General features: G+C 45.7%; 1 protein-coding gene across 4 annotated transcripts in view; it reads left to right on the top strand.

Moving 5' to 3' along the window:
• bbx (BBX high mobility group box domain containing) overlaps positions 1-14907 on the top strand; it is a 204674-nt gene that overhangs the window by 147104 nt on the left and 42663 nt on the right. For 3 of the 4 annotated variants that reach the window (XM_086006906.1, XM_086006908.1, XM_086006907.1), the window contains exons 3-4: positions 2451-2621; positions 7814-8056. In XM_086006906.1, the coding sequence (XP_085863032.1) occupies positions 2460-2621; positions 7814-8056 (405 nt within the window). In that variant the 5' untranslated portion in view covers positions 2451-2459. Of the gene's footprint in view, positions 1-2444; positions 2622-7813; positions 8057-14907 lie in introns of those variants that run through there. The other variant, XM_086006905.1, reaches the window with a different exon arrangement.

Genomic DNA, 14907 nt, shown 5'->3' with positions numbered 1-14907 from the left:
TGCCAAGGGCAGTCACTCTCGCCTCGTCTCTAGAATTCTGCTCTTGTGTCCATGTTTGGAGGTCTGTAGGCGAGTGGTCCTGGCGGAAAACAAACTGAGAATCAGTGCGCGGGTTATTAGCGAGTAAGTGCCGCTTGATAGCACTGTTCATGACTCCTTTCATTACTTAGCTCATGATTGAGAGTAGGCTGATCGGGTGGTAATTGGTTTGGTTGGAGTTGCCCTGTTTTATTTTGTGGACAGGACATACCTGGGCAATTTTCTACGTTGTGAAGTAGATGGTTCTGATTAGTCAACTATGTAATAATGGTATTGGTACTGTACTTTATTACCAGCTCTAGTGACACTTTTAATACAAGCCATTCTCCTCTCTTACCTAGCATTATAAGTGTGATACCACTTAGTGCCTTTTTCTCTGGTGTCCTTTATTCTGATATAAGTAATTTTGGAGCAGAAATCTATTTTGGTAGTTTCCTTGGTGAAACTTTCCTACTCCTGTTACTGTATTTGCTGTTTCACGTGAAAGTAGTATTCTGCTTGAGGTACAGAGTGCACTTTGTTTTGTATTCCATGTTAGATGTACTGAGATATATCTAGATGCAGGTAATAGGGATAATTATGGACTGAGATTAAATACGGCACTAGAGACAGTGGGTTGGATTTCCCTCCAGGGCGGTTTTGCCGCTTGAGTTTGGTCAGGGTGGTCTTCCACTTGCTGCCCCAACCACACCATGAACATTTTTCTGGGTTGGGCTGAATTACTACAGGGCGTTAAAATTGGCTGGTGCTGCAGCGGATTATTGGAAGCAACACCAGAAGGAGGAGGAGCCCAAATTCAAGGCAAAGTGCCCTGAAGATCTCAATAACAAGTTTCACAACAGGTTCGCTATGAGGGCAGAAGAGAGGTTAAGTTAGCCACCAACTGGCCTTCTCCCTCCATCAGGGCCATGAGCAGTCTTCCTGTTGCTGCCCCAGCATGTACTCTCCTGTCAATATCTGGGTTGGTGGTACTGCTGTGAGAAGGCGGTGGAATTGGACAGTTTCCCTAGCCCTGCACCCATGCTGTTATTTAAATTAGGCAGGACAGTCTAGGGTCAGGGAGGGGGGAATTTGTGGCACCAGTTTCAGGGTGGGGATCTGCCGCACTTTTCTCTCTGCCACTATACTGCCTGCTTTTGGGGCAGTATAATCGCGTAAAATCGAACCTAATAGTTCCTGAGATTCTGGGGCCAAGTGGAGATGGGATTGTATGTGGTGGGGCAGCCAGCCAGGTATAATAGTGTAGAGTAAATAGATGGGGTAGGAGCCGCATAGTATGGCCTCTACATGGTTCTGTGGAAGGAATGGGATGATGGGCCTTTTCTAATGGTTTCTGAGTGACGGGATGAGGAGCAATTGTACCCATTATGATAGGATGAGAAATACTTCCACTTAACATCATGACAGTTGACACTGAAGTTCCCTGATTCCTTTATGCACATATAGACTCTATTTCTCTATATCCTCCTTGCTGGCCTCCCATTCACCACCCTTTAGCTCTAACCTGCTGAAAACTCCGCTGCCAATATCCTGTCACGCTCTCAATCCTGTCTCTCACTGTATCAAGTTAACGTATCACCTCATACTTGCTGACTTGCACCGACTTGCTATCCTCCAATGCGTTGAGTTTAAAATCCTTCTCCTTCCATCGCCTCACCGCTCCCTTTCTCTGCAACCTACTCCAGCCTTGTACCTTCTGCTGCACCCTTTAGTCCTCCTAGTCTGGCCTTCTCTACATTCTTCCCCTCTCTTCTCCCCACTGTTTGTGGCAGAACCGTCAGGTGACTTAGTCCTACTCTAGATCTCCCTCCCTGAACCCCCCTCCCACAGCACTGTTAAAAACCTTCCCTACTAAACTTGTTCCCTCTCTTTCCCCCCCCCCCCCCCTTGGTAAAACTCATCGGGACATTTCCAAAATGAGGATGTTCTATAAATGTAAGTTGTTGTTGATTAAAGCGCCAATATTGATATTCTAGAAAAACCTCCGTTCACAAATTGACAAGCTCTGGAATCAATTATAAAAACAGCCACAGAAATGAACTAAACAAGCTGCTACCAATAGATTCTTATTTTTAAACCATTCAGACAGTATATAGAGACTTGTCATGCAGGAGGATGCTTCCCCTTTAAGAATCTCTGCAGCAAGCGAGCAAGTGCTGAGAATGCCGCTCCCTTATGTTTGTTACTGGCTGACAGCAGTGCACTAGAGGGAGCTGTTGCTTTCACAGTTCCCTCAAGAATATTATGAATCTTTGTAACAATGAGCTGTATCACAGTTGCTCATATTCCTGTAATTTGAAGATTAGTATCCATACCTGGGGTTAGATGTACTGGACTGTGCTGCCACGGTTCTGGTGTACCATGACACCCCGAGTTGCTAATCATGTGCTGTTTCTGTTTGTGTTATGCAGCGCAGCACCATGAAAGCCAGCAGCAGAAATAAAGACCACTCAGCAGATGGCGATGGAACTGGAAAAAGACCAAAGCGGAAGTGTCTTCAGTGGCATCCGCTGCTTGCCAAGAAGATGCTGGACTTCTCTGAGGAGGAGGAGGAGGATGAGGAAGATGAAGATATTGATAAGGTAGAAATGGGAATTCATATTATAGTCTACATAGTGCTATTTTTAAACTTGGGAACTGATTGGCCTACTCGTGCTCCTATGTTGATTGACACTTGTTTAGGGATGTTAACAATGTTTGCAATCATATAATATGCCATAGATACTTAAAGGAGTTTGAAGTCCATTAAGCAGCATAAGATTGATTTATTTACCCTCCCTGTCCTGCTCGACCTATGTGCCACTTCTGACAATGTCAGCTATTCAGTTCTCCTCTGCCTATTCTAAACGATTCATTTTCTGGGTCCATGCCCCTCTCTCCCAATGTAGCCATTTCATTTCCTTAGATGGTTTCTGCATTGTTCCCCAGGTTTCAGCCTTGGTCTCTCCATGCTGATCATCGACATGCAACTCCTCAGTGACTTTATCCTCAAACAGGGGTCAGCATTCACTTGTATGATGAACCACCCAACTACACTACTCCATCACCAACATTGATTCCAAAGCTGTCTCAGTTCTTTCAGACTATCACTCTGACACCAAGGCCTGGATGAATTGCAGTTTCCTCCAGCTTAACAACATTGTCAAAACCAAAGCCATTCTTTTTGGTTTCCACTACCTACGAGCCTCTGATACAGTTTCCATCAGCCGCCCTGGCTGTTCACACAGGTGGCCCTGCAACTTGACATCCGATTCAGTGCTCACCTTTCCACCCTATATCCAGTCAGTTGCTAAAGCTGCTTCCTTCCATTTAGAATCATAGCTTTTTACAGACGAGAAGGATGCCATTAGGCCCATTGCACCTGTGCCAGTCCTCTGAAAGAGCAACCATTTAGCCCCATTCATGCCCTTTCCCCAAGGAGGCCTTTGCCTTGATGCTAATTCCAGCAAACCTCTTCTTCATTTGCTGCCAGGTATGAGGAAGCCAGGATTGGCAATCATTAGCCATGCAGCTGGCATCAAGTTCTTTTACTAGACTGTTCTTCAGTCCCAAATTGGGCCACTGCATCAGCACCTCCAACGATAGCATAGTGGTAATGTCACTGGGCTAGTAATCCAGAGGCCTGGACTAATGATCCAGAGACGTGAGTTCAAGTGGGGAATTTAAATTCAGTTAATTAAATAAATCTAGAATAGCTAGTATCCGTAATGGTGACCATGAAATATTTGGATTGTTGTAAAAACCCATCTGGTTCACTAATGCCCTTTAGGGAAGGAAATCTGCCATTCTTTTCCGGTCTGGCCTATATGTGATTCCAGACCCACAGCAGTGTGGTTGACTCTTAACTGCCCTCTGAAATGCCTAGCTCAGTTGTAACAAACTGCTACGAAACACAATAATAAGAATGAAACCGGACGGACCACCCAGCATCGACCTCGGCACCGGCTACGGACACGGCAACGGCACACACAGCCCAGTCGACCCTGCAAAGTCCTCCTCACCAACATCTGGGGACTTGTGCCAAAATTGGGAGAGCTGTCCCACAGACTAGTCAAGCCAACAGCCTGACATAGTCACACTCACAGAATCATACCTTTCAGCCAATGTCCCAAACTTCTCCATCACCATCCCTGGGTATGTCCTGTCCCACCGCAGGGGTGGCAGCACAGTGGTATACAGTCGGGAAGGAGTGCCCCTGGGAGTCCTCAACATTGACTCTGGACCCCATGAAGTCAAGGAAACCTCCTGCTGATTACCACCTACCGCCCTCCCTCAGCTGATGAATCAGTACTCCTCCATGTTGAACACCATTTGGAAGAAGTACTGAGAGTAGCAAGGGCACAGAATGTACTCCGGGTGGGGGACTTCAATGTCCATCACCAAGAGTGGCTCGGTAGCACCACTACTGACCGAGCTGGCCGAGTCCTGAAGGACATAGCTGCCAGTCTGGGCCTGCGACAGGTGGTGAAAGAGTGAACACGAGGGAAAAACCTACTTGACCTCGTCCTTGCCAATCTAACTGTCGCAGATACATCTGTCCATGACAGTATTGGTAGCCATGACCGTCGCACAGTCATTGTGGAGACGAAGTCCCGTCTTCACACTGAGGACACCCTCCAGCGTGTTGTGTGGCACTACCACCATGCTAAATGGGATAGATTCAGAACAGATCTAGCAGCTCAAAACTGGCCATCCATGAGGCGCTGTGGGCCATCAGCAGCAGCAGAATTGTATTCCACCACAATCTGTAACCTCTTGGCCCGGCATATCCCTCACTCTACCATTACCACCAAGCTAGGCGACCAACCCTGGTTCAATAAGGAGTGTAGAAGAACATGCCAGGAGCAGCACCAGGCGTACCTAAAAACACAGGTCTACATGCATGCTAAAAAGCGGAAGCAGCATGCTATAGACAGGGCTAAGAGATCCCACAGTCAACTAATCAGATCAAAACTCTGCAGTCCTGCTACATCCAGCCGTGAATGGTGGTGGACCATTAAACAACTAACGGGAGGAGGAGGTTCCATGAATATCTCCATCCTCAATGATGGTGAAGCCCAGCACGTGAGTACAAAAGACAAGGCTGAAGCATTTGCAACCATCTTCAGCCAGAAGTGTCAAGTGGATGATCCATATCGGCCTACTCCTGAGGTCCCCACCATCACAGAAGCCAGTCTTCAGCCAATTCGATTCACTCCACGTGATATCAAGAAACGGCTGAGTGCACTGGGTACAGCAAAGGCTGTGGGCCCCAACAACATCCCGGCTATCGTGCTGAAGACTTGTGCTGCAGAACTAGCCGCGTCTCTAGCCAAGCTGTTCCAGTACAGCTACAACACTGGCATCTATCCGACAATGTGGAAAACTGCCCAGGTATGTCCTGTCCACAAAAAGCAGGACAAATCCAATCCAGCCAATTACCACCCCATCAGTCTACTCTCAATCATCAGCAAAGTGATGGAGCGGTCATCAACAGTGCCATCAAGCGGCACTTACTAATAACCTGCTCACTGATGCCCAGTTTGGGTTCCGCCAGGACCACTCGGTTCCCGACCTCATTACAGCCTTGGTCCAAACATGGATAAAGGAGCTGAATTCCAGAGGTGAGGTGAGAGTTACTGCCCTTGACATCAAGGCAGCATTTGACCGAGTGTGGCATCAAGGAGCCCTAGTAAAACTGAAGTCAATGGGAATTGGGGGGGAAAACTCTCCACTGGCTGGAGTCATACCTAGCACAAAGGAAGATGGTTGTGGTGGTTGAAGGTCAATTATCACAGCCCCAGGACATCGCTGCAGGAGTTCCTCAGGGCAGTGTCCTAGGCCCAGCCATCTTCAGCTGCTTCATCAATGACCTTCCCTCCAATATGAGGTCATAAATGGGGATGTTCGCTGATGACTGCACAGTGTTCAGCACCATTCACAACTCCACAGATAATGAAGCAGCCCATGCTCACATGCAACAATACCTGGACGACGTTCAGGATTGGGCTGATAAGTGGCAGGTAACATTCGCGTCACAGAAGTGCCAGGCAATGACTATCTCCAACAAGCGAGAGTCTAACCACCGCCTCTTGACATTCAACGGTATTACCATCACCAAATCCCCCACCATCAACATTCTGGGGGGGGTGGGGTCACCATTGACCAGAAACTTAACTGGACCAGCCACACAAATACTAAGGCAACAAGAGCAGGTCAAAGGCTAGGTATTCTGCTGTGATGGAATACTCTCCACTTGTTGGAGCTGCACTCATCCAGGCAACACTCAAGAATCTCGACACCATTGAGGACAAAGCAGCCCGCTTGATTGGCACCCATCCACCACCTTAAACATTCACTCTCTCCACCACCAGCGTACCGTGGCTGCAGTGTGTACCATCTAGACGATGTACTGCAGCAACTCGCCAAGGCTTCTTCAGCAGCACCTCCCAAAACCGCGACCTCTTCCACCTAGAAGGACAAGGGCAGCAGGTGCATGGGAACACCACCACCTCCAAGTTCCCCTCCAAGTCACACACCATCCTGACTTGGAAGTATTTCACCGATCCTTCATCGTCGCTGGGTCAAAATCCTGGAATTCCCTCCCTAATAGCACTGTGGGAGTACCATCACCACACGGACTGCAGCGGTTCAAGAAGGCAGCTCACCACCACCTTCTTGAGGGCAATTAGAGATGGGCAATAAATACTGGCCTTGCCAGCGATGCCCATATCCCATAAACGAAGCAGTGTTGCCCATGTATCTACCTCGTTATTGTGAATAATTTGTCCATTTTTATGCCACCATCACACCCTTTTATGTCAAGCTGAAGTCCAGTCTTGGCAGATTTTGTATTCCAGTTGTACTACTGGCCAAAATCTTAGAGCAAGCATTTTTACTATGCCAGTAGCCTATTTAAGTTGGGGGAAAGTACTCCCATAACTGGCCCACCTCCTGAGCCACTCTTGCAGGCGAAGGTATGCCATGGGCCAGCACAGCCCCATTTTTGCCTGACTTTCAAAATCAGGGCTTAAAAGTATACGGTGCACTTCCTGTCTTCCAGTAAAGTAACACTTTATTACATAAAAGATCGCATGACATTATTTCATGGCACCCTAGAGGAGAGATTGGGTGCCAGTCTGGCTTCTGGCAGATAGATAAAGGCAGACATCTGATGCCATCTTACAGGCATGGGTTGCCTGCTCCAAACATATTGGTGACCCCCATCCTCACAATCAGGGTTTGAGTCTTTCAATTTGGGTGGCCAACAATTCCACTCCAACTTGCTTGTACCGTGGAGCAGACTCATCAGAATGAGAAGAAATCCCAAGTGTTTAAAGGCCAAATTATTTAAAGTATAGTAATTATTTAGCCAAAATATCAACTGTTGTTGCCGTGCCCCTCAATAAACAGTAATACTTGGGAAGTGTAATAGCATGCTGAGTGAACATGCTTGAAATTCTACTTGAAACAATTAGCATATTGGATTATGTGTAAATAGTTGCAATCACTTGTGCATGTGTTCACAGTTTGAGGAGAAAAATTATTGCAAATAAATAAACCAATTAGTGCATATAAATAAAAAACCTTTTAAATACCAGCTAATTTTGTTAAGTCACTATGAGGATTGCTCTTTGAAAGGAGATCTTCTGTGTTACAAACGTAACTGTGAAGGCTGTAAATCTCCAAACCAAGTTTCAATGTGAAACTGAAGATTCCTGCTTTGCAGTGACGATCATTCTTGTTTTTCTTGTAAAACGTATTTGTATTCTCAGTTATGCTATTTTTGTTACAGGACACTTTGATGAGCACAGAGGGTCTCGAACACGAGGCAGATGAGACAGAAGACGACGACTCCTCTGAACAGCGAGCTCGCAGGCCAATGAATGCATTTCTTCTGTTCTGCAAACGCCATCGTTCTCTGGTTCGTCAACAACATCCTCGTCTAGACAACCGTGGTGCTACCAAGATTCTGGCTGACTGGTGGTCTGTTTTAGATCCAAAAGAGAAGCAGAAATACACTGACCTGGCTAAGGAGGTGAGCCAGCATAGCGCTAGGCAATTTTTTGGTTGCTTGTGGAATGATCTCCATTCCATGCATGAGACACGATGGGCCGAATGGCCTCCTGTGCCGTACATTTCTATGAAGACAATTGGCTTTTGAATCAAGGTGCTCAATATTAAAATTGTTATCCCTTACAGGAGAAAGTGTATGTAACTACATTAATTTCATCAATAATTGGTGATTAATCGGTTACCCTGTAGACACCCAAATACATCCATTTAATTTAATTATGGAAGAAATGAAGTGAACATCTATCAGTGAACTGCATCCCTGCAGAACTTATCCACTAGTTGGCATCAGCATAGGTCTCTTCCAGGCCAATTGGAAGCCCTTTTTCAAAACTTGCCAGAGACAGTTTTAAAAAAAAAACACCTGTACTCGATTGGTCTGGACAGAGACCAAATGGATTTTTATCTGATATCTTTTTAACAGTAACAGATGCACTCTGCAGGGATTCCCTTCACAGATGTTATTGGAGCTTCAATTACTTTCCTTTTTCCTCAACCGAGGATTCCCCTCTACTGTGGTTGACACGGCCCTCGACCGTGTCCGTTCCATTTCCCGCACTTCTGCTCTCACCCTTTCCCCTCCCTCCCAGAACCACGATAGGGTTCCCCTTGTCTTCACCTTTCACCCCACCAGCCTCCATATTCAACGGATCATCCTGCGCCATTTCCGTCAGTTCCAGCGTGACCCCACCACCAAAAATATCTTCCCCGCCCCCTCCCCCCCCCCCCCTTTAGCATTCTGAAGGGACTGCTCCCTCTGCAACACCCTGGTCCACTCCTCTGTCAACCCCCACACCCCTTCCCCTTTGCCCGGCACCTTCCCGTGCAAGCACAGGAGATGCAACGCCTGCCCGTTTACCTCCTCCCTTCCCACTGTCCAGGGCCCCAAACACTCCTTCCAGGTGAAACAGCGATTTACTTGTACTTCTTACAATTTAGTATACTGTATTCGCTGCTCATGATGCGGTCTCCTCTACATTGGGTGACCGCTTTGCGGAACACCTCCATCCAGTCCGTAAGCATGACCCCGAGCCTCCGGCCACCTGTCACTTTAATTCTCTGCTCCACTCCCACTCTGATCTCTCCGCCCTGGGCCTCTTGCACTGTTCCAACGAAGCTCAACGTAAGCTCGAGGAACAGCACCTCATCTTTACAGGCACTTTACAGCCTTCTGGACTCAACATCGAGTTCAACAATTTCAGACTATAACTTTGGCCCCTATATTTTTTTCCCCTTTTTGTCTCGCATGGCAGCTGTCGATCATTCTGCCATCGCCATTTACACCTCATCTGGAGTCATCTTTTGTTTCTTAACTTGTCCCATTACCATCTCTTTTTGCCTTGCACCATCATCCCTTTTGTCTTTTAATCTCTTCTGCCTTCCATCCTATCACAGACCCTTTCTTTGTTCTTTCCTCCCCACCTCCCTATTCCTCCCCACCTCCCTATTCCTGCCCCTGCACTTGCTTAAAAATCTGTTACTTCTCTAATCTTTTCCAGTTCTGACGAAGGGTCCTCGACCCGAAACATTAACTCTGTTTCTCTCTCTTCGGTGCTGTCTGACCTGCTGAGTGTTTCCAGCATTTTCTATTGTAGCTTCATTTACTCATCTGAACTGAATGACTTCAGAGTGAAGATCTGTCACCACTTCCATCGGCAGTGAATTCCAGGTCCTCACCACTCGCTGCGTATAAATTGTTTTTCCTCACATTCCCCCCCCCCCACCCCGTATCTCTTGCGCGAAACCTTAAATCTGTGTCCCCTAGTCCTTGTACCATCAACTAGTGGGAACAGCCTTTCTCTGTCTAGCCTATCCAAACCCGTCATAATCTTGTACACCTCTCATCACCCCGCAACCTCCTTTGCTCTAATGAAAACAAATCCAGCTTCTCCAACCTGTCCTTGTAGCTAAGATCCACCATCCCGGAACCATTCTGGTAAATCTCCTCTGCACCCTCAAGGGCCTTCACATCCTTCCTAAAGTGTGGTTACCATAACTGCTCTACTTTTGTACTCAGTACCACTATTTATGAAGCCCAAGATCCCATATGCTTTGTTAACCACTCTCTCAATATATCCTGCCACCTTCAGGGACCTATGCACAACTCCAAGGTCCCTCTGTCCCTGCACACTCTTTAAAACTGTGCCATTAAGTGTATATTGCCTCTCCCCAATCCTTCTGCCAAAATGCATCACCTCACACTTCTCTGTATTAAATTCCATCTGCCACTTGTTTGCCCATTCTGCTAGCCTTTCTATGTCCTGTTGCAGTCGATTGGTATCATCCTCACTGTTTGCCACACCCCCAAGTTTGGTGTCATCGGCAAATTTAGAAATTCTACTCTGTATTCCAGTATCCAGGCCATTTATATATCTCAACAAAAGCAGTGAGGACCAAGGTGAGACAGTATAAAGGGCACCCACGTTGATGGAATAGATGGTAGGTGAAGTAGAGATGACAGAAGCATTCTGTCAATGGTGAGAGAGTTCTTCCACTGAGGTAAGAGTGAAAAGTGGAAAGCCTGCAGAATCTCTGCTGGAAATGGACTGAGAAACAGCTTGTGGCTGAGGAGCTGTCAGGTGGGAGCTTTTACTGTACATTTGAAGCTGTCAAGCAATCAGCTGGGGCAATGGCCATTCAACTTGCGCCTCAGGTTCACGGCCGTGGTCCCCAAGCAGCGTGGACCCTGTGGGCAAGCAGTTAAAGTGAAAAGGTAAGGTTAAAAGCATTAAGGGTCTGTCAACAACCCAATAATTGGTTTAATTGGGTCGCCTGCCTCTGCGCTGTCAAAAAAAAATCAAATTTCCCACACGACCCGCCACCGATCGCGCCCACTGACCCCGCCCCCCTGTAAAATTCTGGCCTGCATGTCTCAGTAAGGATTCTTCAATCTGATTGGTTAAGGAGATACACAGTTGCTTGCCCCTTTCACACAGGTCCCAGATCCCCTGTAGAAGGCAGTGCGTTGTTTTGGATTTCTAATTACTGCAACTTCCAATGCAAATGCCTAAGTGTAAGTGTAATGAATGGCTGGCGCTGTTCTTTTGGTGCTGACCGCAAAATCCAGGCCAATGTAAGATGAATCGAAGAGTAAGTGCTTTATGTTCCCCGTACTTAACCAGCTATTTTTATAGAAGTAACTAGATGCTGTAAACTAGATTCTATTGTTCTATGTAATGACAGATGTGCTCTGTTGAACATTATGCTAAGAATTCATAAATCTGTTATGACAGATATGATATATCTTCAAAGCAGCTATGACCTGCCTTATTGTTTATTGGCATTTCTCAGAAGTAATTTCTCAAGTGTCATTAGAACCTTTACTTCTGATGTGCAAGTTGTATAGTTGAGGGCAATTTTCACCCTCCCTGCCCGCTGAAACCGGGTGTGTGGTCAGGTAAAATTGCGCTGGTTACGTACCCGCACTGGCGAGTTCATTTCTCGCCCGCTCGCGGCAGTATGAGAGCTGGCTGATTTAAATCCCGGGAGCTGACCGTTTGCGATTTTTAACCTGCTAGACTGAGCGGTTGGCAAGGACACTCACTCAAAACTGGCGGGGACCTTTTTTACATGTGCATGTCGGGTCCCAATGACCCCATTGGGACCCAACTGCAATTTTTAACTCGGCAGCCTGAGCGGGAAGCCGCAAGGAGTTTGTGCCAGGCCAACCGAATGGAGAAGAGGATCGGGACCAAAAGTGTAAGTTTTTAGTTTACACTTTCTTTGTGGGGAAATAATATATTATATATATGTTTATTATTGTATATAACCAATGGATAAAGTTATATGATTGATTGACATGGATGAAGATGACTCAACCCTGCAGGCATCTTTGTTTTCAATTTTTTCAGCTTCCTTATCTCATTCCAAGGTCTCAGTAGGCTAGTGTTTAGCCATGTTCTCTCATCGTCCATGCAATGATAAAGATGCAGGTGTTTATCTCAAGCGCTTTGGTGCAGAGAGTGTGCCTTTCTGTCTGTGTGCTGAAGCTATATTTTAACCCTTTCTTATCCACGTCTCCTAACACTGCTCACCCCCACATTGCTAGCTTTGCCTGGGCAAATGGAGTTGTTTCGGCTACACAACGATTTCTGTCAGTGTTGGCCTACAATTGATGATGAGCACAAGGCCTGTACCAAGTGAAGGCAGCTCCTTACCCCTTCCTCTCGATATGCAGTATCCCTCCAGGAGCCAACTGTCTGGCCTACACTGAATCTATAATAATACTTTTACAGAATGTACTGTGAGTTTGCTACATTGCCAGTAAAGCAACTGACCCAAAACAGGCTAGGGTTGCCTGTTACTTTTTTACTCCCAAGTGGTAGGTGAATAAAACAACTTTTAACGGGTATGGTTTTAGTTATCAGCTGGGCTACATGCAGAGAAAGTGTTATCTATTTAAAAATGTATATATTTTTTAATAAAGCCGTGAAACTAACAGCTGTGTAAAGTGGTGAGCTGCACTCCATCCATGTGCAGATTCAGTTGCTAAACCTAAATTTCAGTAGCACAAGCGGTTGTAGTCACAGTATGTGATAGTAGTAATGACATGTACGCTATTTATATCACACAGTGCCATTCATAGAATCATAGAATGATACAGCACAGAAGGAAGCCATTTGGCCCATCGTGCCTCTGCTGGTGGAGCTATCCAATTATTCCACTCCCCTCCCCTTTCCCCACAGCCCTGTTAATATTTTCCCTTCAAGTATTTATCCAATTCTCTTTTGAATGTTACTATTGAATTTGCTTCCCCTACCCTTTCAGGCTGTGCATTCCAGATCACAAGTCGCTGTGTAAAAAAAAAAAGTGTCCTCATGTTGCCTTTGGTTCTTTTGCCAATCACCTTAAATCTGTGTCCTCTGGTTACCGACCCTTCTGCCACTGGGAACAGATTCTCCTTATTTACTCTTATCAAAACAGTTCATGATTTTAAACACCCATCAAATCTCCTCTGCTCCAAGGAAAACAACCCCAGCTTCTCGAGTCCCTCCACATAATTCAAGTCCCTCATCCCTGGTACCATTCTAGTAAAACTCTTCTGCACTCTCTCTAAGGCTTGACATCCTTCCTAAAGTGTGGTGCTCAGAATTGAACACAATACTCCAGCTGAGACCTAACCAGTGTTTATAACGGTTCAACATAACTTCCTTGCTTTTGTATTTAATGCTCCTATTTACAAAACCAAGGATCCCATATGCTTTTTTAACAGCTTTCTCAACTTGCCCTGCCACCTTCACAGATTTGTTTACGTACAGCCCCAGCTCTCTCTGTTCCTGCACCCCCTTTAAAATTGTACCATTTAGTTTATATTGCCTCTCCTCATTCTTCCTACCAAAATGTACTACTTCACACTGCTCTGCCTTAAATTTCATCTGCCATGTGTCTGCCCATTTCACCAGTCTATGGCCACTTGAAGTCTGTTACTATCCTCCTCAGTGTTTACTACATTTCCGAGTTTCATGTCATCTGCAAACTTTGAAATTATGCCTTGTATACACAAGTCCAGGTCATTAATATATGTCAAAAGGAACAGTGGTCCTACTACCGACCTCTGAGGAGCACCACTGTATATCTCCCTCCAGTCTGAAAAACAACCGTTCACCACCACTCTCTGCTTTCTATCCCTTAGTCAATTTCGTATCCATCCTGCCACTGCCCCTTTAATCCCACGGACTTTAATTTTGCTAACGAGTCTATTATGTGATAGTTTGTCAAACACCTTTTGAAAGTCCATATACACAACAAACCCTCATCAACCCTCTCGATTACTTCATCAAAGAACTCGCTCAAGTTAGTCAAACACGATTTGCCTTTAACAAATCCGTGCTGACTTTTCATTTATGAGCCCAAACTTTTCAACCTGATGGTATCTGAAGTTGGCTGCACCATATCTCCACCAAGTGGCCTGGCTGAGAAATAGCTGATCATCTTGAATTTCTGATAATCAAAGGAGAGTTTAGTGTCGATCAGTGCTATGTTTCAAGTTTATAGTGGCCAGAACTCCTTTAATTGAAGTGTGCTAATTTAGGTTTGTGCATGTGCAATTGTTTGAATGTCACAATTATAACTTTCATTTCTGCCTATCAGACCTTCTCTATCAATTTTGCATAATTGATTTGTACAGGTAGGCTGACTGCTCAGGATGCCCATGCAAGAAAAACTGATGCCCAGCTCCCTTTCCCTCCTGGTGACAGGAAAAAAAACATCTTGTTCTCTGTGCTGCCTTGTTTATTTGTGGCGAAGAATTTTCCCCCCTTTGAAAGATCAGCCAAAACATAAATGTAGATTCTTACCCAACTTCAGCTGGTGCCAGTGTTTACATTTACCAGTACTGTTGACTCCAGTGGAGCCTGGGAAAACCTCATTAGATGATTCTCCATACTGTCAGAGGCAGCAGACCTCATGTACATTACGACAGTATTTAGAAGCTGGGGCAGCCAGCAATGCCAGTACTGTAAAGTGAAGCAAACTTTTTTCTCTGAGCTAGGGTGACTCTGGAGATATTCATCGTTCCTATATCTATGAGTTACTATATTTTAAGAGTAAATGACATTTCTGCAGATATAAGTATGGTAGGAGGAAAAGTAGATAATCTACAAGAAAGTGAAAGAGCGCAGCGATGTCTCTTGCCCTCCCAGTAAAAGAACAAGGACGCTGTATTGATTTCAAACTAAGATGTCACACAGTGTGTGAAACAAGCAAGGTGTATTCACCCACAGCGATGTAACTAGGCGGAACCAAACTAGCAGTTTTTGATGCATAGGCCTACTGTAAAAATGGCACTTTAAGGTAAATTTTACATTGCTCTCAGGC

Source organism: Somniosus microcephalus, chromosome 14 (assembly GCF_052327205.1).
Source record: "Somniosus microcephalus isolate GS21.2 chromosome 14, FLI_Smic_1.0, whole genome shotgun sequence".
NCBI lineage: Eukaryota > Metazoa > Chordata > Chondrichthyes > Squaliformes > Somniosidae > Somniosus > Somniosus microcephalus.
The sequence above is the reverse complement of the archived record's forward strand: the minus strand, read 5'-3'. Positions and strand labels throughout refer to the sequence as shown.